This window comes from Marmota flaviventris, chromosome 17 (genome assembly GCF_047511675.1).
Source record: "Marmota flaviventris isolate mMarFla1 chromosome 17, mMarFla1.hap1, whole genome shotgun sequence".
Lineage (NCBI taxonomy): Eukaryota > Metazoa > Chordata > Mammalia > Rodentia > Sciuridae > Marmota > Marmota flaviventris.
This window is the reverse complement of record NC_092514.1, coordinates 65,491,734-65,514,488: the sequence shown is the minus strand read 5'-3', so window position 1 is coordinate 65,514,488 and position 22,755 is coordinate 65,491,734. Positions and strand designations below refer to the sequence as shown.

The following is a 22,755-nucleotide window of genomic DNA, read 5'->3' as shown; positions in this document are numbered from 1 at the left end:
CCTTTTCCTAATCATATACAAATTAAATGTAAATGGCAACAATTAAAATTTAAAAACTGTGAGTCTATAATTAGTAGCTATTAGACTGCTTTGAGCCAACTTTCTTTTTATAAATAATAGGTCATCTGCCACTTATTCATTCAAATATTTTTTTTTATAAATAATAGGACCATTTCTGGTCCCCCAGTTTTTTCTTTTCCAAATTAAGGCTATCTAAACTTCTTTTCTCAATGAATTTTCTTAATTAAAAAAAAAATATGCAACCTACATGTCTGAAACATAGACTTTATTCCTTTGTAGCTTCTTCTAAATTTTCTAAGAATTAAATGACAAAACGTAAAAACTGCTTTTTTTAGGGAAAAATTTCAGTCTTCTATTTTTGAGGATGAAATCTTTAAAATAGTAACAGAATATAAACATGACTTGGGATTTATGGCATTTTGAATATGATTCATAATATCTGAAAGTACAAAATTTTCTAAAGGAACAGGAAAAAAGACTATCATAATTTGCTTGAGAGAATCTAGCTAATTGCTAGACAGTAATTTGGCAACATATATTAGAAGCATCAAAAATGCACATACAGGGTTGGGGTTATAGCTCAGTGGCAGAGGGCTTGCCTTGCATTTGTGAGACACAAGTTTGATCCTCAGCACCACAAAAAATAAATAAATAAACAAAGTAAAGGTATTTGTCCATCTACAACTAAAAAATGAATATTTTTAAAAATGCACATATACTTTAATCCTGGATTTGCTCTTTCAGGAATTTATCCAGATGAAATAATTATGGATTAGAGCACAGATGTTCATTGTGGCACAGTTTATATGTGTGCTAAATGTTTATCTGAATGTCCATCAATGAAGGATTTATTTTAAAAAAAAGCAATGGCAGATTTACATACTGATATCTTCGTCTACCATTAAAAATGAAAACATTTGGGCAGAAACGATATTTGAGACACAATGCTCTCAAATTCTGAACTTTTTTAAGTCTTTTTCTTCTTAATAAAAAAATGTAACTAACACATGCTAAGTAAGCTGAGGAAAAAGTGGCACACTATGCAACTTACCTCTAGATATATACAAAATTTATTTGTACATAACATCAGAAAACTAAAGGGGATAATGTCTACAAGAGGAAGAAAAATTCATTCTTGACCAAAGCAAAAAATACAATGACACTTAATTTATCTACACATGCAACTGTCAAAGATGTTAGATACTTAGAACATCAGTAAACACTGAAGGTTTAAAGTGTGTTGATTATGAGTGGATGAAGGTATCTAAGTCTTAAAAAGTCATAAAAAAAGCCAAAAAGAATGATAGTTGGCTAATGGTAGCCAGAAGAGAAAAATATTCATAGTGACTGGCAGCAGCTATAAAAAACAAACTTCTGAGAAACAGTGAATTGATAAGAAAGGAGAAAAAGGGAAAAGAAAATGGCAAACACTGAGATGTCAGGAGTAGGGGGTAAGATCAGAAGCAGAGCAATTAGAAGTGACAAGAGCAGCCAAAGGCACATACACTGACAGAAGAAAGAAAAGCCAGTGACACAGAGAGATAAGATAGTTCCAAGAGGGTAACAAACCATTTAGATTTTAAAGCCTCCAAACCTATCACTATGGCTTGCTAATGACCCACGAACAAGGGACAACTATGAAGAGCAAACCACAGAGAGAAAGCACAGCAGTTGGTCAGAATGTAGGAGGCTGCAGCACCTGAATGATGTGCACACTCTAAGCATGGGTCCTATGGACGTGATGTGTTATGTGGCAAAAAGGACTCTGCAAATAGAGTTAAAGTTGTGACTTAAAATAGGGAAAGTAGCCTGGATTATCTGGTTGGACCCTATCTAGTAATATGAGCTCTAAAAGCAGAGAAATCTCCCTAGCTCAGAAAGGTGCAGTGGAAGAAGAAATAAGAGATGTGGTAGAAGAAATTCTGTGGGACAGAAGGAAACAATGCACCGTTGCTGGCTCCAAGCTGCAGGGGTACCTCTGAGAAACAGCAACAGGCTTCTACAAGCTAGGAATGCTAGTAACTGATAGCCAGCAAGGAAATAAGGATATCAGTCCTACAATTGCAGAAACTAGATTCTGCCAACAACCTGCATCAACTTGGAACCAGATTCTTTCCCAAGGCTCCAGGTAAGAATCCAGTCAGCCAACACCTCAATCCCCACCTTGTAAAACCCAGAGCAGAGAAAGCAAGTAAGCCAGTCCCAGCATCTGACCCAGAGAACTATGAGATGATAAACTGGTACTGTTTGAGTCCCTATGTTTGTGGTAACTTGTTACAGCAGCAATGGGAAGCTAATACAAAGAGTAACCACAGTCCAGGGCAGTCCTACCCTACACAACTGGAAGCTGCTGGACAAAAACATCAGCACTCTGGGTTGTCTAGCGTCTTTTAACTTAGAGCAGGAGATTTACTTAGTTTACTCAAAATAAACTGTTTGATAGCTTATAAATAAAATAATAATGTAGCACTAAGCTAGAGCTAACTATGTGTAAAAGTCATTCCAAAACTAACTCCTTTCTAATAATAAATCTCAGAAAGCATCCTTATCTTAGGCAGAACACTAACTAACATCAGGATTTTTTAAGCAAAAGTAGCTCATATCATCCATTGCTTATATTCAAATATAGTTTATATCATCTGCCACTTATTCATTCAAATATTTATTTTTTCATTTACTCACTTTTGCCCATTTATTCTTTCAACAAATGTTTACTGAGGGGCCCACCATATGTCCATCCTGACTACCAAGGTAAATAAGCCTGACACATTTTCTTATCACTGGACACTGAGACATAACATCAGCAGCTGGGTACCAATGGTAAAAAAAAAAAAAACTAACTAACAAACTAAAATATGTAAAACAATGGGATGGTCTTCAGAGGATACATTTTTAAACATGATCTGTCTTCTGGGTCATGTTCAAATGAAACTGGCCATATCTGCAAAGCTTCCAAACACTGCTCCCACCAAGTGCCCTAGAGAGTGCAGTGATGGAAGGCCACACAGGATCACCTCTTTCTAGGTCCCCTGACATTTTGCATCTTGGCTAAATCTTACCACAGAAGTATTAGGACAATAAAGCTCCTTGGTTTTTGCACAGCTATCACTATGTTTTGTTGTCAAATTAGTCCTGAGGAGGCATGCCCAGGAGCACTTTTAGCCATCATGCAACCTTGTGATGATTTTATTTACATGAACCTTATTGGGATTTTAAATTCTATTCTAACATTAGAGATTCTAACATTAGAGATACTGATTTAAAATATTTCTTATATACAGAATTGTGTTAAAATTAAGGAAACTTGAAAAAATATAATGGCTCAGCATCCCATTTAAGAAATACCATCCTTTTCTATAATGAATTAAATCCCCCTTCATTAAGATTCTTGCACATGAAATAAAATAACTGGGATTTGTTTCAAAATTCTCCAGCACATACATGTGGAAGTGGTAGGATGGGAAAGCAGGACAGAGATGAAATAAGAATAAGCTGATAAATGATTTGGTTAGCCACTGACAAAGATGATAACATCTATAGAATCAGTGAAAAAGATTTTCTAGGGCTGGGGATGTGGCTCAAGCAGTAGGGCGCTTGCCTGGCATGCGTGTGGCCTGGGTTTGATACTCAGCACCACATACAAACAAAAATTTTGTGTCCACTGAGAACTAAAAAAAAAATATTAAAAATTCTCTCTCTCTCTCTTTAAAAAAAAAAGAAAAGAAAGCCTATGATTTCTTGTCTATGTCTCTTTAAAAAAAAAAAGATTTTCTAAAAAGTTTAGGATATATTATTTTTTAAATTTGTGCTCTTATATTTTTTTAGTTGTAGTCAGACATACTACTTTTATTTTATTTATTTATTTTTATGTGGTGCTGAGGATCGAACCCAGAGCCTCACACGTGCTATGTGAGCGCTCCACCGCTGAGCCACAACCCCAGCCCCAGGATAAATTTTACGAGACAGTTTATTGAAAGCAAAACGCCACATTATGGGCCATAACCATTATTCATTTATCAGATACTTTCTTAGCACCTACTATGTGCAATGAATGGGGCTAAGCACTAGGGGTCATAAAACATACAGAATAGGATTTTTGCCTTCAGGGACTTTTTGATTTTAGAAAAACAAATGGACTAAATACATATATTCTCCACCTTTAAAAAATAACAACAACAACAAAAGGCAAACTGCAGGGTCTTGCTTAAGGACTGTATATGTATGGCATCATGGCTTAAATCTAGTGCCAGCTACAGTAATTACTTGATGCTTACACAGCTCAAGTAAGAGTTTTGTGTAGTACTGAAGAATGTGCAAAGGGCTACAAGGTTTTGCGACATTTTAAATAAAAAAACAATAAAATTAGGAAGTTTCTACGTAGGTACCCTACTCTTACATACCCTAAGCTACTTGCTGTCCCCTGTAGACATGTCACCTGTTCTCCCAAAGCACTCATCTTTTGTAAGTACTTGCTATAGTTTGGGTTTGGAGTATCCCCCAAATGGCTATGTATTCAAGGCTTGGTCCCTAGCTTGACACTATTGGAAGGTGGTAGACCCTTTAAGAGGTGGGGCCTAGTAGAGGTCTTCAAGGCCATGCCCTTGGAGGAGACAATAGGACTTGGCCCCTTCCTGTTTTTCCTCTTTCACTCCCCAGACATAAAATGAATGGTTTTGCTCTGTCACATACTAGTGACAAGAAAAGCAACCATAGGCCAAAAGCAATGGGGCCAACTGATCATGGACTATAACCTCTAAAACTGTGAACCAAAACAAAACTTTTCTCTTCATAAATTGATTATCTCAGGCATTTATTACAGTAATGGAAAGCTTACTAACATAAAACTCTTAAGCTAAGCTTACTCATTTGTTTAAAAAATATGTCAAAGCACCTATTATGTGCAAGATATTGCTCTAGGCACAGACACTAAGGCAGCAAACAATACAAATAAAAATTTCTGTTCTAAGTTAATTTTTTACATTTTCCCTACTTTCCAACTCTCTCTATCCACTCACAAACTTCCTGAACAAGAGCTCCATGGTAGAAGTTGCCTTGAATCTACTTACTTCCTCTGACCATCATTCTTTTACCTCTTCCAACACCTGCCACAAGAGAACTGAGGGGCTAAAATTTGCTGATGTATGCCTCTTTAGCACCTGGCATATAAGATAAACTCATTTATGCAGAATGCTTAATCCTCTGATAATGCTAAATCATTAAAGCATTATTGCACATTATGTACATTTTTATTTACCAATAATATACAGCAGCAGTATGTTAACATAGAAAGTAGTTCTCAGCTTAATACCTATTTAGCCTAAAGACTTTCAAAACAAGCCATTCACTATTGCTGGCACATGAGGTGTAATAAAGTTCAACACTAACTCTTTTAATTCATGTAAATAAGTTTCATACCACACTGAGGACTATAAATGTATAAAAATACTAGAGTAAATACTATATGTGCCATTATCAGAACCTTCCTTTTAGGATGTTTTTTTAGACATTTTAGAATATTTTTTAGACACTCTAGAAAATAAGCCAACTGTCTCTGCCCAAAATAACTGCCATTCAAAAGCGGAAAGAGCCTCAACTCTCCCAACCCCACTCCCTCTGACTGGATTCTTCCTAAAGAACAAAAATGAGTCAAAAAATCAATCTTTAAGAAGCTGGCTAAATTTCCTCAATGTCAAATACCGTTTGAAATGAGTCGGTCATCAATGAAAGATTAGACTTATCTTCTTTATACAAATATTATTATTATAACATAATCCTTATAAATAATATGCTGTGTTATAAGATGCAGGATGTTTTAAACTGTGTTGTTTTATTCACATCTTAGCTGACAGATAAAACCAAGTCTATCAGCAGTGAGGACTGAGAAGGTATAGTACACAAAGGATACCACACATTTTCAGATACTTTTTTTAATGTATTTTTTTTTAGTTGAGAATGGACACAATACATTTATTTTTATGTGGTGCTGATTGAATCCAGTGCCACACACGTGCTAGGCTAGAGCTCTACCACTGAGCCACAACCCCAAACCCAACTTAAAAACTTTTGGAGGATGATTACGACCTTAAGTAGGTGGTAAAAATGCACTGTATTTTTATTACATGCCAAATCTAGACAAATTACTTGCAGAAACTGCTGGTCACCAAATGCAGTCTTCAATTCTGAAGCTTAAAGTAACTTGCAACCCAATAAACTTTGATGCTGTAGCGCTGTTCTTACCCTTTCAACTCTACAGCTTCATTAAGGGAGGCTTTACCTTGGGTGGTGATTGCTGCTGCTTGTTGCTATTTCCTGAATTCTGCAGTCTTAGTGCCCGGGGAATAAATTCAGGAGCCAACGGATTCAACACATATGTCTTCTTTAGTTCTAAAGCTTCTAACTGAGCCTTGATCTGTTCAAATGTGATCCCATGTAGACTGTTATTTTCATGACACAGGGCAATAAACCGCTCCCAAAACTTCCTACAGAAAAGATTTACAAGATCAGGATGAGACCACAGAAATGAATATAAAAGTGACTAAGGATAATTTCAAATTCTGTCTCCCCCCAGTCCCAAACTCTTAAATCCAGTAGTCATCTCATTATGATTTAGGTGCAATCTTCCTACGACAATCACAAGATTTCAGAAATTTGGTGCTTAAACTAGAGCCATGCCTCATAAATAGTATGATACATAGAAATAGGCTTGCACAAAATTTTGGCTCATCAATGCAAGTAACATAATCAATGTTCAATTATCAGTGCCGATACAGAATGATGTTTTTGTTATACACATAACAACCAAGGATTTCAAAGCTGATAGTAATTCAATGTATAGAAAGTTAAGTACTTCAGGGCACACTCATAAATACATGTTTTTCTTCACACACCATCAACCATGCTTTGGACAACAGATTGCATATATAACAGTGGTTCCCTAAGATGTTATCACCTAGAACTGGGACAGCTATCTTAGTTTGTGTAAATATACTCTAGGATGTTATCACCTAGAAATGGGACAGCTATTTTAGTTTGGGTAAATATACTCTAGGATGTTCCCATAATGATAAAATTACCTAACAATGCATTTGTCAGAACATATCATCAAGCAATGCATGACTGTAAGTACATATTACATATACATATATATAATGTAATACAATTTATATGATTCAAGTTAATATGTATATATTTTTATGACTTATAATGTCAAAGTAGCTTGGTGCTAGATGACCAAGAAAAGCAATTCAGAAAATAAATTTGCGCCACAAAGTACATAATTCTCATGAGGATTCTATAAAAATAACAAATAACCGTCTGCAGCCAGGTGTGGTGGCTCATGCCTGTAATGCCAGTGGCTCAAGGGGACTGTGAGTTCAAAGCCAGCTTCAGCAAAAGCAAGGCACTAAGCAACTCAGTGAGATCCTGTCTCTAAATCAAGTACAAATTAGGGCTGGAGATGTGGCTCAGTGGTCAAGTGCCCCTGAGTTCAATTCCTGGTACCAAAAATAAATAAATAAAACAGCCATCTGCTCCTATGTTTTTCTCTTACTTAGCTGATGCTTGTCATAAGCACATCTTATAACATTGACTAAGTTATGAGTGTTTAAAAATTATGTAAAATACAGGGAGTTGGAATATTAATTTTAATGTTGATTATCTCCTAATCGATATGTACTAAAGAAAAATGCACTCAAAACTTATTGCAGTTGCATATTGTTATTTTAAAAAAATTTTTTTTTAGTTGTCGATGGACCTTTATTTATTTATATGTGGTGCTGAGAATTGAACAGAGGGCCTCACACATGCTAGTCAAGCACTCTACCACTGAGCCACAATCCCAGCCCTTCATATTGTTATTCTTAAAGTTTTGAAAACAGATCTCTAAATACTAAAAATACTAAATACTTATTATAAGAAACATATAAAAAGGTTTTAAATTTTAAATGACTATTATAATATGCATACCTATGTTTAATATGAAGTTCAAATAACATTTTATTATGCTATAAAAGATAAGGCATGGCTTCTTCCCAAGCTGATATCCTGGTGTCCAGGTGGACAGCAAGTAACCAAGATGGCTTCAAGAAGCATAAATGGAAAGGTTTATAAGAGTTAGTTTAGGAATTGGGTTATTAATATATTCACAAAACTTTGCTGAGTTAAATGCTGAACCAACCATGTTTTCCTTATAGATGTGTATACAATCTTTTCAAACTTTTCTTTTGCTTTGTTTTTAACAGTGCTGGGGACCAAACTCAGTACCTAGTACATATTATGCAAGCACTTTACTACTGAGCTACAGATCAGCCCTCTTTTCTAATCTTTTAAATATGGGTTTAAGCATAGGTCCAGCCACTGGGATTACAGGTAGCTCAGTGGAAGAGCACTTGCCTAGCATGCCTCAGGTCCTGAGTTTGATGCCCAGTACCAAAGAAAGAAAGAAATATGGTCCAAAATAAATTTTAGGCATATATGTAACAACAGAAAAGTAAAACATACCACAAAATACTAAATATTTTGTGCTTTCTGACTATAAGACACAAAAGCTAACAAGAATTACTCAAGCTACTGTAAATGTGTGTTGCAAAGAAATGTACACTGAAAAGTTGTATTTTTATTCTGAAGAACCCTTCTGAAGAAATCAAGTTTCTTTCTCATTATAACATGAGAAAACCTGAGGAAGGTTATCTCTAAGATAGCACTCAGAATCAAAAGTCCATAACCTTCCACTCTCTTTGATTGGAATAGCCACAATATTCAACTGTATGAATATTTATTAACATAATTCTACTTCATACTGTACTGATAAGGAAGAGTGTAAGGTTTATTTTTCAGTCTAACTGGTAAAAATATTAGTTCCATAGAGTGGTATTTCACTTTTGTGTTGGACTTCCAAAACAAATAGGACAAAGAAAAAAAATGGATTGGCTCTTACTCTCTAGCTCAGTTTGTAATATCAATTCAATATTTTCATTTCCAGCTTAGGCAGTCCAAATGCCAGATCTTGTTTTTTTTTTTGTTTTGTACTAAGGATTGAACTCAGGGATACTGAACCACTGAGCCACATCCCCAGCCCTATTTTGTATTTTATTTAGAGAGAGGGTCTCACTGTATTGCTTAGTGCCTTGCTTTTGCTGAGGCGGGCTTTAAACTCACGATTCTCCTATCTCTGTCTCCAGAGCCACTGGGATTACAGGTGTGCACCACCATGCCTGGCTGGTCTATGTTTGAACTACCTTCTTACACTCTAAACCCTCCTTCTATTGCCCTCAATGACCTTAGCTGCATCAAACAAGATCTGAAGCAACACTGAATTAAGCAGAGCCATCAAAGAACTTCACACTTTATACGAGAAGCCAGTGGCTCAGTGACAGAGTCTTTGTCTAAAAGATCCTATGGAATAAAAAAAAATTTAATTACCTTTGAGCTAAAAAACCTCATTTTAGAAAAAACGCTAAATACTTACTATAAATTAATCAAGTTAGCCGAGTTCCAAAAGTAATCTGAAATTTATATTTCAAATCTGGCTTGTCTTCTTATTCTGCCATTGATAGAGCAAATAGATGCCTGGTTCTAGCACCCAGTAACTGAGCTGACTCCAGCAAATTACTTATCCTATCTTTATACTTCAATTTCCACATGTGTAAAAGAGGGCATCAGCAATATTACTATTATCATTCCTTATTATTGAAAAGACTATTTCTCACTTCTAAACTTTCAGAGAAATATATTTTTCCTTCAAAACTTCTACATTTTAAAGCTAGAAAGAATTTTGTTTTTTCTCTTAGTGAAGGCTCTTTCCAAGACTATTCACATTGCCTATGAATTCCCAAAACTTTACTGAAGTGCTACGCATGGCATGATGAGGCATTCTGAACACTCATCACTGGAAGACCATTTGAGAACTGACTATATTCATAATGAGGCTAAGAATTCACTAAGGTTATGTAAAGCCTTCCTAATTCTCAACACCTTCCCTAAATTGTTTATGCTTACCATTTCTTTCTTCTAGTTATATTGGTTTGGGAACCCAAATATGTCTTCATTGTAATATAATTTCAGGTATTTCAAAGGACATGTCCTTCCTTTTAATCACTGAACAAAAACATGAATACAAAGTTTGCTTTGGTTTTTATGTTAACCTTTTTCTAGGATCACTAACAGAATACTGAAGAATTACTTGAATAAAAACTGATTTTTAAAAAAATCAGGCTGGGAGGATGGGATTGTGGCTCAGCAGTAGAGTGCTTGCCTAGCACGTTCGAGGCCCGGGGTTCGATCCTTAGCACCACATAAAAGTAAAATAAAGATATTGTGTCCAACTAAAAAAAAAAAAAATCAGGCTGGGCCGTGGCTGTGACTCAGTGGTAGTGCGCTTGCCTAGCATGCGTGAGCCAAGGGTTCGATTCTCAGCACCATATACAAATAAATAAAATAAAGAAGGTCCATCAACAACTAAAAAATATTTTTTAAAAAATCAGGCTGGGGTTACAGCTCAGTGGTAGAGTACACGTGAGGTACTGGGTTGGATCTTCAGCACCACATAAAAATAATAAATAAAATAAAGGCATGTGTCCGTCTAAAACTAAAAACAATATTTAAAAATAAAATAATTACTTGATGTCCTAAGATCACTACAAGATCCCTCTACATGTTTACATTTCCCCCAAGTTAATGAAATGTGCTAATGAAGAAATTCAATTAAAGGAAAGAAATTTTCCCCTTATACACAGCAGAGTAGGGAAATGTTATCACCATGTTACCACCCTCCCCTGTCTCCACGACTCAGTGCAAAGTGTAGATCTATTGTGTATTCATCACTTCCTGGGAAAGAGCCTGAACCGTGAAGTCAGTCTGACATCTGTCTGAGTGAACCACATAATAGCCTTGTCACGTTGGGCACTTATTTAAACTCTCTGGATTGGGCTGCTATTTCAAATGCAAATAAAATAGCCACATTGCAGAATTGTTGGGATGACTGAATCAGGCAATGTGTGCAAGGCACATAACCTAGCACGTGGCAGAAGGAGAGCTGTCAATAATCAGTTGCCACAGTGTTAGCATCTGCTAGCACGGAGAACAGGGTGGGGAGAAGTTTATTACATTTATTTCAGGCTAATAGAAAAAATCCCATTTAAAAATAAAACAAAAAAATATATATAACTGACTGATACATAACTGACTTTATACAAAAATCATTCCTTGAACTTGATTATAATCTAGGAATATTATGCTAATATTTTTATAAATATCAAATGAAAAGTGAGGGAGAGTGTTCTTCATTTTTATAGGACCTGAAAATCCCATTATATTATCCAGCTTTACTTGCAGTGTGAGAGTAAGTTAATTTCTAATGAAATTAACAAGATTAAAGTTTAAACATCTGTGTCTCAACCATCAACTCAAGACTACAGTCACAATTATTATTCCCATTTAGTTACGGAATGTATGATCCCTACCCCCCCACACACACCATTTATTATTTCCCTGAAAATATTTTGCTTAGCAAATAAATTAATTCGAGGTTCTTGGCATATTCCAGCTAAGAAGATAAAAATAAGCAACCAGAAGACCTAGTTTCAAGTTAAAAATTAGCCCTGGACAATTTGACAGAGTGACTTCAGGAAGAATTCTTCATTTATTTGTTCTGAGAAAATAAGAATTCGTGTCAGAGGAGGGATAAGAAGTGCTGACCTCATTCAACTGACAGCATGATACGGCTCAATGAAAGGTTTCTTTAAAAATATTCAGGTTCGTAAATATTTGCAGTTACTTATACAGCCCAACAGTGATGTAGCTTCACACTATACTCATGATTCTTCTTTCCCCAAAAGTGTCTAGTTGTTCTGTCATCCTGTTCTATATATGTTTTAATATAATAAATTTTAATCAAATTATATACGTTCTCACCAAATGATAACTAAAACAACAATGGAAAAATACCACAGCAACATCCTAACCAAATACACTTTCAACGGACATAAAGTAACTAAAAAATAAAATTCTCATGATGAGAGTAAACTTATTAATACATGTAGTTCTACTCATTTGTAACCTGGAAAGTAATATATTCCTTTCCCTACAGCTTGTCATTAGTGACTCCAAATGAATGGCAATCTATTTTTTAAATGATAAATTAAGGACATGTTAAAACAAAACTGTAGATAACATCATGATTCCTCCAAGCTTTGTTATTTTTAAAAGAAAGTTATTTTTCCTAATGTAGCCATACATTATAATCATTTACTTGATTCCTTTGTGAATAGCTTTCCCCTTTCAAGAAAATTAACTTCTTTTGGAGTCTTAAACTAATACATGAACCTTATTCTTAAAGGTCCCAAATTGACCCTTTCTCTTAGAAATTTTTTTCCTGCTAAATATGAAAACAGGCAGTTAATTTTGCCACACCTACACAGAACAGAAAACATGATTTCTAAAGAGTCATGTCCTAACAGTTTTTTCTACTTTGATTCTCACATGTTAAAAAGAAACAATTAGGGGCTGGAGTTGTGGCTCAGTGGTAAAGTGTTCGCCTAGCATGCATGAGGCACTGTGTTCGATCCTCAGCACCTCATAAAAATAAAATAAAGATATTGTGTCCACCTAAAACTAAAAAATAAATTAAAAAAAAAAAAGAAACAATTAGCCAAGGCAGATTTGGGAATGTCTAAATTTCTTTCTATATTTTGAACTTACTGTGAAAGATATTACTGCACATATAAAATTTTAAGTAATCTCTAATGAATGTCTTTATTTCTTTCTTTCTCATAAGGAATATTATAAATTTCTGTTCAAATGCCTTTAGAAAAAATATTGACACAGATTTTCAATACTCCAAAGGACAAATAGGACTGGCCTCATACAGTTTAAATTTCTATTAAATAGTAAAAATCACAAGAATAGAGAGAAAACTTTTTGTTTCAGTTGATATTTAAACCACATTTTAGTAGAACTGTTCCTTATAACTACAGCCTAATGAATGTGAACAATCCTACCTAGAGACAAGTAATGGCCACTTCTAACCCCCTTTAATTTTAATATCCTCTGAATTTACCAGATGCAAAGAATTACTTACGTTGAAGTATTGAGAGAAACTACTACAAAGGGAATTCATAAAAAATTGAAACTAAAGTAACAATAAAAGGGGAGGGGAAGCAGGCAATACAAAATTCAGCCTCCCTGCCGAAGTCTGGCTGGGCACAAAATAACCAAGCCGCCTGGAGGCACTTTTAGGTTCAAACAGGAACTCCTTTATTGCCCGAACTTCCCCGGCCACCCACTTGGCCCTTCCAGGAACACCACACACCAACTGGAACTCCCTCCCCCAGGCCTTCACCAACCAACTGGAACTCTCTAGGAATCCCCCTCTAGGAATCCCCGCAAGAACTCAACAGGAACTCAAAAGTAGTGAGCACCCGGACAGCAGGGGTCTATATATGTTTCAATCCAGCATCATCCAGTCACAGCAATTATACACAGCTTAACTTAATTATCATCATCTTAATGGCTCCCTGGCGTCACCTCTCAACCATTCCTTCTGGCAAAATGCCAGGGGCCATTCCGCTGTGGCTCTCAACACCTCCATCAAAGATACACCAATGCAAAACCACCCCAAACCACCCAGGCTCCTAGTACTAGCTGCTCCTCTTCCTGGACACTTCATAGCTCTTGTTGCCAAAGTTGGCTTCTCAGGAGGCCAGCTCTGACTGCATCAAAAACCAGTCTGCCTCATACATTCATGTCTAATTCCTCTTATTGTCCTGTTTCTTTTACATTATACTTACTAAATAAAATACTATACAAGAGCTGGGGTTGTAGCTCAGTGGCAGAGCACTCACCTAGCATGTGCGAGGCCCTGGGTTTGATCCTCAGCACCATATAAAAATAAATAAATAAAATAAAGGTATTGTGTCCTACTACACCTAAAAAATAAATATTTTTAAAAATACTATACAATATTCTTATTTAGTTCACTGTCAGTCTTTCTTTACTCCCCAATAAAACATAAGCCCACGAGGGCAGAGATTTTTGTCTGCTTTGTTCATTGATGTATCTCCAGTGGATAAAATAATGTTTAAAACAGAGAAGGCACTAAGGAAGTATCTGCTAAATAATGATTAAATTAATGAATACACAATTATGCATATAATGAATATACCCAAAGTAATATACTTTTCCATTTCCATTGAAGCCTGATTTTAATTAGCCAAAAGGTCATAAATATACATGTATACACAGACATACAAATTACTTCACATTTCCCCCTTTAATATGCCAATCAGTAACATGATTACCTGCATCTTCCAATAGAACACAGAGCAATGGGATCACCCACCACAGCAACCAGGGACTGCGCTCTTGTGATGGCAGTGTTGAGAAGCTTGTAGTTAGATAAAAAACCATAATCTAAGTCTTCTGTGGAATCTTCCAGAAGTTGCTCTTTCTTTTTAATTGGTGTCTGTTTATGCTTACAAGTATGTCTTGTCCGTACTGTGCTAAGAAACAAAACTCTGAATTGCTTTCCTACAAGACAAAATTTTTTTTAAATGCTTGAGATTGTCATTCTGAATCACTGATTTAATAAAGCATTGCATTTTTAAAAATATAAGTGCTAGATAATAAATGGTGAGGATGCTAGTGGCAATGTAAAATGGTGAAGCCATTCTGGAAAACAGTGAGGCAATTCTTCATTGCTGGTCCAGAAGTGATCTACGATCTCTTAAAGATCTAATATCTTTTATAAGAATTAAAAATTAAATGTGAGGGGCTCAGGTTGTGTAGCTCAGTGGTAAGGCACTTGCCTAGCACAAGTAAGACACTAGGTTGGATCCTCAGCACCACATAAAAATAAATAAATAAAGTAAAGGTACTGTGTCTATCTACAAAAATCAAATGTGAACACACTTTAGGCCTTAAGCATTTAATAACTTACTTTATTCCAATTAATGCTTACCTTGAACATTTAGCACCCTTTCCACATTAACATCAGATAATCTCTTTTTTCGAAGTTCAGCACGTATCCTGAACACTTGATCAGCATATGGAGTCACCACACCAATACTGCCATCATCCAACTTTCCCCACGCTACTGGCCACTTCCTTCTTAACTCTTCTACACGTTCCACCACTTCAAATACCTTTAAACACACACATACACACATATTAAAGTTTTTACCAGTGTTTGGAGAAAGAATACAGTAAGTGAAATAGATTTATAAAGGATCCCATTTTAGCAAAAGCCATTTAAAAAAATACCTCTAAATGGGAATTATGTTTTGCTGGTGTGAACAAAGTGATAAAAATAAATTTATATTCACATTTTAAACAGTAAAATTCTATAATAATGTAACCAGTGAAAACCTGAAAATAAGAGACAATGTAATTGGCCCACATCCTTCACCTAGCTCCATGCTTAACTGGGAATAGGCTCAAGCTTCTGTACAGAAAGAAGAACAGGAAAAGGATATGAAATTAGGAAAACAAGTCCTCACATAACCAGTGCTTCTTAGTCTGCTCCCACCAGATTAGGCTAATGAAACTAGCCAACTAGAAGATTCCTGTAATCAGTGTATCATTAAGTCCCAACAATACAAGCAGGGTACAGCAATGCCTTCTCTACCACTGAGTAAGTACGTGGACCAGCCAATAACCATCAGCAGACACCAAATACAAATTTACATCAGAGAGAGAGACTTTCAGAATGCATAGCCTTCTTGTGGCACAAGTTCAGCTAGGCCATTTCATTATCTTTGCAATAAAATAACAATATATTTTATGCAACTGAATATTTTGGACCCTACTTACTGGATTAAGATAGGGTTTTTAGTATAATTTGACCTATTTTAACTTGATGAATTAATCAAATAATTTCAATGTATGGCATAGTGGGAAATACAAAGATTAATAAAACATGTTCCTTGCCTACTAAGCAATTATGATCTATTTACAAAACAGAGCACTAATTTTGTGTGTGTGTGTGTGTGTGTGTGTGTGTGTGAGCGCGCGCGCGCGCATCAATCCAGGGTCAGGCAAGACCTGAAAAGCATACAGCAAAAAGAGAAATTTTAAAACATGTCTTTTAAGTACTACTTCAACTTTTGAGATGGGGTCTTGCTATGTTGCCCAGGCTAGTCTGAAACTTGTGAGCCCCAGTGACATTACCATCACAGCCTCCCCAGTAGTTGGGACCATGGGAGCGTGTCACCTTGCCTGGCTTAAGTAGACAATTTATTTGCCATTTAATAATATTTATTTGAATTTATAATTTAGAACAAATTGACAATTTTTGTCTTTTCAAGACCTTGAGGATTATTGGCTGGGAAGCAGTTCCTGTTTCTAGATACAAATTCAATGAATGACTACAGGAGATGGGGATCAGGGAATAGGCACTATAGTTGTCTACTATTGTAATAATGATACACAGCAGGGCATCAAATACACAGGCTGCTCAAGGACTCTAAATAACAAACCAGACTAAACACTGGTTGGTATTCTCACTATGGGTAACAAAAAAGGGTGGGGTTAAGTATATTACAGTAAAGAATAAAAAAGAAGCTGGTTTTACCCATGTGACTAGACATAGAGGAAGATAAAACTTGGGAGACACCTCTCCTGTGTCCCCTGCCACAGAGATCCTATCACTAAGCAACACATAATCATTTCTCCACTTTATTCCTCTGATCGCTGCGCAGCCTTAGATTCTTGACAGCATAAAACTGTAGTTCAGATGTTGGTATGAGAAGCTTGGGGAAACCTCTCCCAAACAAGTATCTATGAAGCTGGCCAGAACAGGTAAAGGCTCTGGAGATTGATCAAAGAGTTCAGAAGAAAGTAAAAAGCATTTACTCAATAAAACCTGCAGAACTCAGTAAGCTAGGTGCTGCACTCCACCCCCTGCCCTCTTCACAGCTCTGTCTCATAGGACTGTCTCTTCAGGCAACTTCTATCTTGGCAGTTCCCATCTCCCTTAGTTCCCTGGGGTAATGGAGCTATTCCTGGTGGTTTGGCAACCTGTAAACACTGGCAGATCTTATTTTATGTTGCCACACACTGCAGAAGGTTGAGCAGCTGGAAGTAGACAGTGCCTATTCCCTGATCCCCATCTCCTGCTACACAGGGAAGCCCAAAGTGGGACAGTGGGTGAAAGTGCAGCCCCCCTTTCCTGTACAGCTCTGCATTGGATGAGAGCTGATTCAATGTGTTTGGTAGCCAATGACAGTTCCCATCTTCCCCATTTCCCAGAACAGACTCCCAGAAGAGAAGTCCTATTCAGCAGCCTATGAAAATCTGCAAATTCCAACCTCTTCCAGTCTAGGTTACAGAAGGTCCACACTGGTAGTGGAAGCAGCTAGATGGCAGGATACATATCACACACATACACACAAAACACACACATACATTCACAGAGATTCTGTTACTAGGGTGGATGCCAGTGGGACAGCCAGCACAGAGCAAGTTCCAAACCTTCCCCCAGCAACTACTCTATAACCTCTGCCAAGCCTCACAAACTGGCAATACTCTGCCTCTGCCAAAACCCAACTTCACTGGATCACACTGTGGAACAATATATGCTCCAAGCAGTTGAAAAGTAAAATAAATGAAAAGAAAAACTAAGCCAAGGGACTCAAAAGTAGATTTGAGCTGACAGAAGAACAACTCAGTAAATGTGAAGACAGATTATGCAACCTCAAGAACAATGAGCAAAAACAGTGACAAAAAAATGAACAAAGGGACACCATTAAGCTCACCAACATACATATAATGTGAAAACCAGAACAGGAATGCAACGAAATAAAAACATTAAAAATGTTCAGAGAACTTACCTACAATCCCAGCAATTCAGAAGCTGAGATAGGAAGAGCCCAAATTCAAGGCCATGTAGCTCATCGATAAAGCACCCCTGGGTTCAATCCCCAGTACCAAAAACCAACAAAAGAGAGTTCAAAGAAATGATGGCTAAAAAGTTTCCGTATCTGATGAAAAACACTTATCTTTGCATCCAGTATCAATGACTTCAAGTAAGATAAACACATCCAGATGCACACCTAAACATATCACAGTCAAAATCTTGAAAGTCAAAGACAAAAATAAAATTTTGTAAACAAGAGGAAAAACAACACATCACTTACAAAGAGATTCTAATACAATTAACATATGACTTCACATCAAAAACAACAGAGGCTAGTAAGCAATGGGAACACATTTCCATGTGCTGAAAGAAAAAAAAAAAAAAAAAAAACCTCAACCAGTAATCTCATATCCAGCAAAACCTTTCAAAAATTAAGGCAAAACAGACATTCCTAAATAAACAAAACCTGAGAATCCTTAGTAGAAGACTCTCTATACCAGAAATACTAAAAGAAGTCCTTGAGGCAAAAAGCAAGTGTCACCAGCAAATGTCAAATCCACACAGAGCATTACTGAACAGGTTATTATGTGGGTAATCATAAGATGAAGTACAGAAGCACATTTCCTCTCCTTTCCCCTCTTAACTAAATTAAAGAGCAACTGCGTAAAACATGTTAGGCTATAACATACAGAAAACTAATATGTATGACAATGAAAGCACAAAGGAAGTGGGTGAAAAATGGCACCAGACAGTAACACAGAGAAATGATGAGAATCAGAAATATTAAATAAGAAGGTTAATATAGCAAACTCTTAAATATATGCTAGTCCCACTTTCTCTCAGAAAATTTTAAATAAGATCATATAAAGTATAATTATAACAACATATTATTCAGTTTGTTGTATGTGCATATGTGTATTAATTGTGTAACACCAGCATAAAAAGGAAAGAAAGAAAAAAGAAGTCATTGACACTGTATGTAGAAGTAAAGGTTCTATGTATCATTGAGAAGTTAGTAACAATTTGAGGTAGATTCTAGTAAGATAAATATAATGAGTCCTAGAGAAACTGCTAGGTAAAAAAAATAAAATATATATAGTTTATTAAAGGAATTAAAATATGATGCTAAAAAATATGTATAGCTTAATATAAAAGGAGGTAATAAAGGAGAAATAGTTTTATAAAGAGCCAGAGGTAAAAACCATAAATAGTAACAATAAGTATAAATGGGTTAACAATCCAATAAAAAGGCATAAACGTTCAGGCATGATTTATTTTTTTAAAAATTCTAGTGATATGCTGCCTACAGAAGACACGCTGGATTCAAAGGTATGAAAGGACGGAAGTAAAAAGATGGAAAAAAGTATACCAGGCAAACAGCAACTAAAATATTATCTATAAAGAGGGACATTTTATAACAATAAGAAGGTCAATCCATCAGGAAGATATAACAATTATAAATACATACACAAATAACCACAGATTCCCAAAATGTATGAAGCAAATATCACATTCTCTTTTTTTTGTCTCAGGTCCCACTAAAAACAACAGATTCATTTTCCCTATCTACATATAACCTTGCCTACCACTCACCAACTATACAATCTTACGATTAGTTTTACAGTTCTTCATTTCACACTGAATTTCTTAAGGTTAAGAATCATACCATAGTGCTTAGTATTTAATTCTACATTAAGCTGAGATAACTTCATTATTTGGGGGATTTAAATTCAGAATTAAGAATCGTCTCTTGCCAGGCTCAGTGACACCTAGCTACTTGGGAAGCTAAGGCAGGAAGGAAGACTCCAAGTTTGAGACCAGCCTGGGCACTTAGAAACTCTGTCACAAAATAAAAAATGGAAAGGGCTGGGAGGATAGCTCAGCTTTCAATTGCCCCTGGGTTCAATCTCTAGTATCACCAAAAAAAAAAAAAAAAAAAACACTTTCTCTTATTCTACCACATGTTCACATGATGCAAAAAGTACATGATAAAGGGGCTAAGGCTGTAGCTCAGCAGTAAAGCGCTTGCCTCGCATGTGTGAGGCACTGTGTTCGATCCTCAGCATCACATAAAAATAAAGATACTGTATATTCATCTACAACTAAATAAATATTTTTAAAAAATGTACATGATAAAAATTTTTAAAACATTCCCTAAACAAAGGAGACTTATATAAGCAAAAATACCATGAGTATACCAGCAGCTCCAGATTCTTTAATTTTGCTTTCAATTCCAACCTGTCTTAAGTTAATTTTGATGGTTAAGTCTGTGTAAGATTATCTTTTTTTTTTAAATATTTTTTTAGTTGTTGATGGACTTTTATTGTATTTATATGTGGTGCTGAGAATCGAACCCAGTGCCTCCCACATGCTAGACAAGCACTCTACCACTTAGCTACAGCCCTAGCCCCAACATTATCTTATTTTCATAACAGTGGCATTTAATCTATTCTCAAGTACTGTGTAAATTTTAGTCAGAATTTTAACAGAAGAGATCTCATTTCCCCCTATCAATTAACTGGTGCCACTTGCTCTTCTTACTCTATACACAAAACAAACATAGGTTTCACCTTTAATTTCATAGCATTAAGAAAATCCCAAGGATTGGGGATGTACCTCAGTGGAATCAGGTGGTATCACAGAAAAGTCAAAGGTTTCTAGAAATGTTCCAGTATGCCTATATTGATAACCAAGTAGGCCTACTCTGGTATTCAAAAATTCAAAATGTCTTCCCTGCAGTGAACTAGGATCAGTTTTTTTCCACTTGAAGAAAGGTCCTGGGGCAACATGTGTCTAAATTGATTGCAATAATTCATGAGACTAAAGAGAGTGACTAAACAACCATGCTCTGATGAAGTTCAAGGTGGCTTGAAATTTCTCTAAAGCTACATTTTATATTTAAAGGTCACATAAATGTTGGTTTTGAATTTTTTAATATGAAAAATATATTTTTCTTTTTTTTTTTTGAGAGAGAGAGAATTTTTTAATATTTATTTTTCAGTTTTCGGTGGACACAACATCTCCATTTTATCTCTATGTGGTGCTGAGGATCAAACCCAGCACCCCACGCATGCCAGGCAAGCACGTTACCGCTTGAGCCACATCCCCAGCCCCAAATATATTTTTCAAAAATATTTTTTAAGTAAACTTGATAGTCCAGGAAGACAATTTTTTTTTTTTTAATCCTACAGCTAGTAAGTTTTCTGAAAAACATACCATGTCACTTTGAAGGAACAAGTAACCCCAGTCAAGAAACAGTCTCAGGTAACCATCAAGCACGGCTCAGGATCAAGGTTAACCAAAACTCAACTCTGATCCCTGTTGTCACAGCAAAAAAGAAAAGAAAAAATCCAGAGCCTTCTGGATTTTAAGCCCTGTTTGCCACTCTGGTCAGCCCTCCCACCCCACCCCCTACCATGCTACCATGGCTAATTTCTAGGCCAGCGATTTCCAATGTGAATGTAAGACCAACAAAGGAGATCCCAAGTTGTTTTAAATAATACCAATATTTAAAGAAAATGCCCAAAAAGGAAGAGAGAAAAAAAATATTTAAAGAAAAAGTTTACCCTTTCCTAAATTTACCGTTTCCTAAGTAAATTTAAATTTACAAATTCCTAAATAAAAATGTCAAGTTTCTTGGCTTTGGATTATGGTTTTATCAAGCAAGTACTGATGATATTCTTGTGTAAACTTCTAAATACAAGTCTCTGATCAGTTTTTAGAGGGAAATTAATTACTATTACATAATAGAAGCCATTTCTTTGTAAATAAAGTAAGTAAAGCATGAGATCCAAAGGCAGTAGACATCAGAATTCCCCTAATGAAAATCACCCCATTCTCGTCTCCTTCGGGATTCTTGAAGTCCCTAAAGAACTGTCTTGTGACAGCCAGAACCTTAACCACAAAGTTTCTGGCCTCCTAGCTCCAAAAGTCTTCACGGGGTTTGTCTGCTGCCTCACCTGACCCCTCATATTACTGGCTTTCTCTCTAAAAGCCAGTATCTGGAAGAAAACTAAATTGGAGCCCATGATGAGATAGAAATGTCATTATCTGCAACTGTGTGATCTCTTTTAAGCACAGGATTCTGCTATTCAAGTCAAACTCATTAAAAATGATAACTCCTTTGATTATGCACTATAAAGTTTAATCAGTCTATCTTATGAGAATAATATTGGCTTTTTTAAAAATGAAATCATGCGTTTTATGTTTTACCACTGAAACAAAAAGTAAACCAAAGTGTTCGTTTCCAGTAGGAGATTCATCTTAATAAATCAATGCATAAGGACAGGATAAGTTTTACACACTATGAAACAAATGCACATCAACGAAAATGTTATATAAATACTCAACAAAACCAGACCATGTAAATGAAGAAAGGTTAATCTGCAAAAAGAACTAAAGTACCTCTGCATTGTTATAATATGCTGTGCTATTTTTTTCTTGCACATCTTCCCCTCGGGCTGTAAAAAATGTTAGTGGGTAGAAATCCTTGTGTGCTGGTTGCTTTCCACTGGCCATCAGTTTACCCTCATAGAAAAGCTCAGAGGTATAACTACAGAGAAAGAAAAGAAAAAGAGAGTAATAAATCATCAAAATTAATTTAAACCGCCACACCCCACCACCACCACCATACACACAAATCAGTCATTTCTAGTAACACTGCTTTCTGCCAGTGGTTAATTTTAGTATCAACACTGAATACCTATGATGCTGATAATTTCTCCAAATATAACCACAGCAAAAACAATAGAGAAAGCTCCAGGTGTACCACTGTTCAATGGATTGATTTGGGCAAGGTACAAAAGAATAGAGAGAAAAGGAAGAAATGATGACAGTACGATACTAGTTGAAATCTTTGTTCTAGGAGAAAATTTGTTAACTAGCAT

At 35.9% G+C, this 22,755-nt stretch overlaps 1 protein-coding gene across 2 annotated transcripts in view; it reads right to left on the bottom strand.

Annotated features, from left to right (window-relative positions):
• Helz (helicase with zinc finger) overlaps positions 1-22,755 on the bottom strand; it is a 164,647-nt gene that overhangs the window by 42,713 nt on the left and 99,179 nt on the right. For both annotated transcript variants that reach the window (XM_071603620.1, XM_027946304.2), the window contains exons 21-24: positions 22,274-22,421; positions 14,975-15,158; positions 14,316-14,544; positions 6,296-6,500 (exon numbers count right to left, since the gene is read on the bottom strand). In XM_071603620.1, coding sequence (XP_071459721.1) covers positions 6,296-6,500; positions 14,316-14,544; positions 14,975-15,158; positions 22,274-22,421 — 766 coding nt within the window. The remainder of the gene's footprint in view (positions 1-6,295; positions 6,501-14,315; positions 14,545-14,974; positions 15,159-22,273; positions 22,422-22,755) is intronic.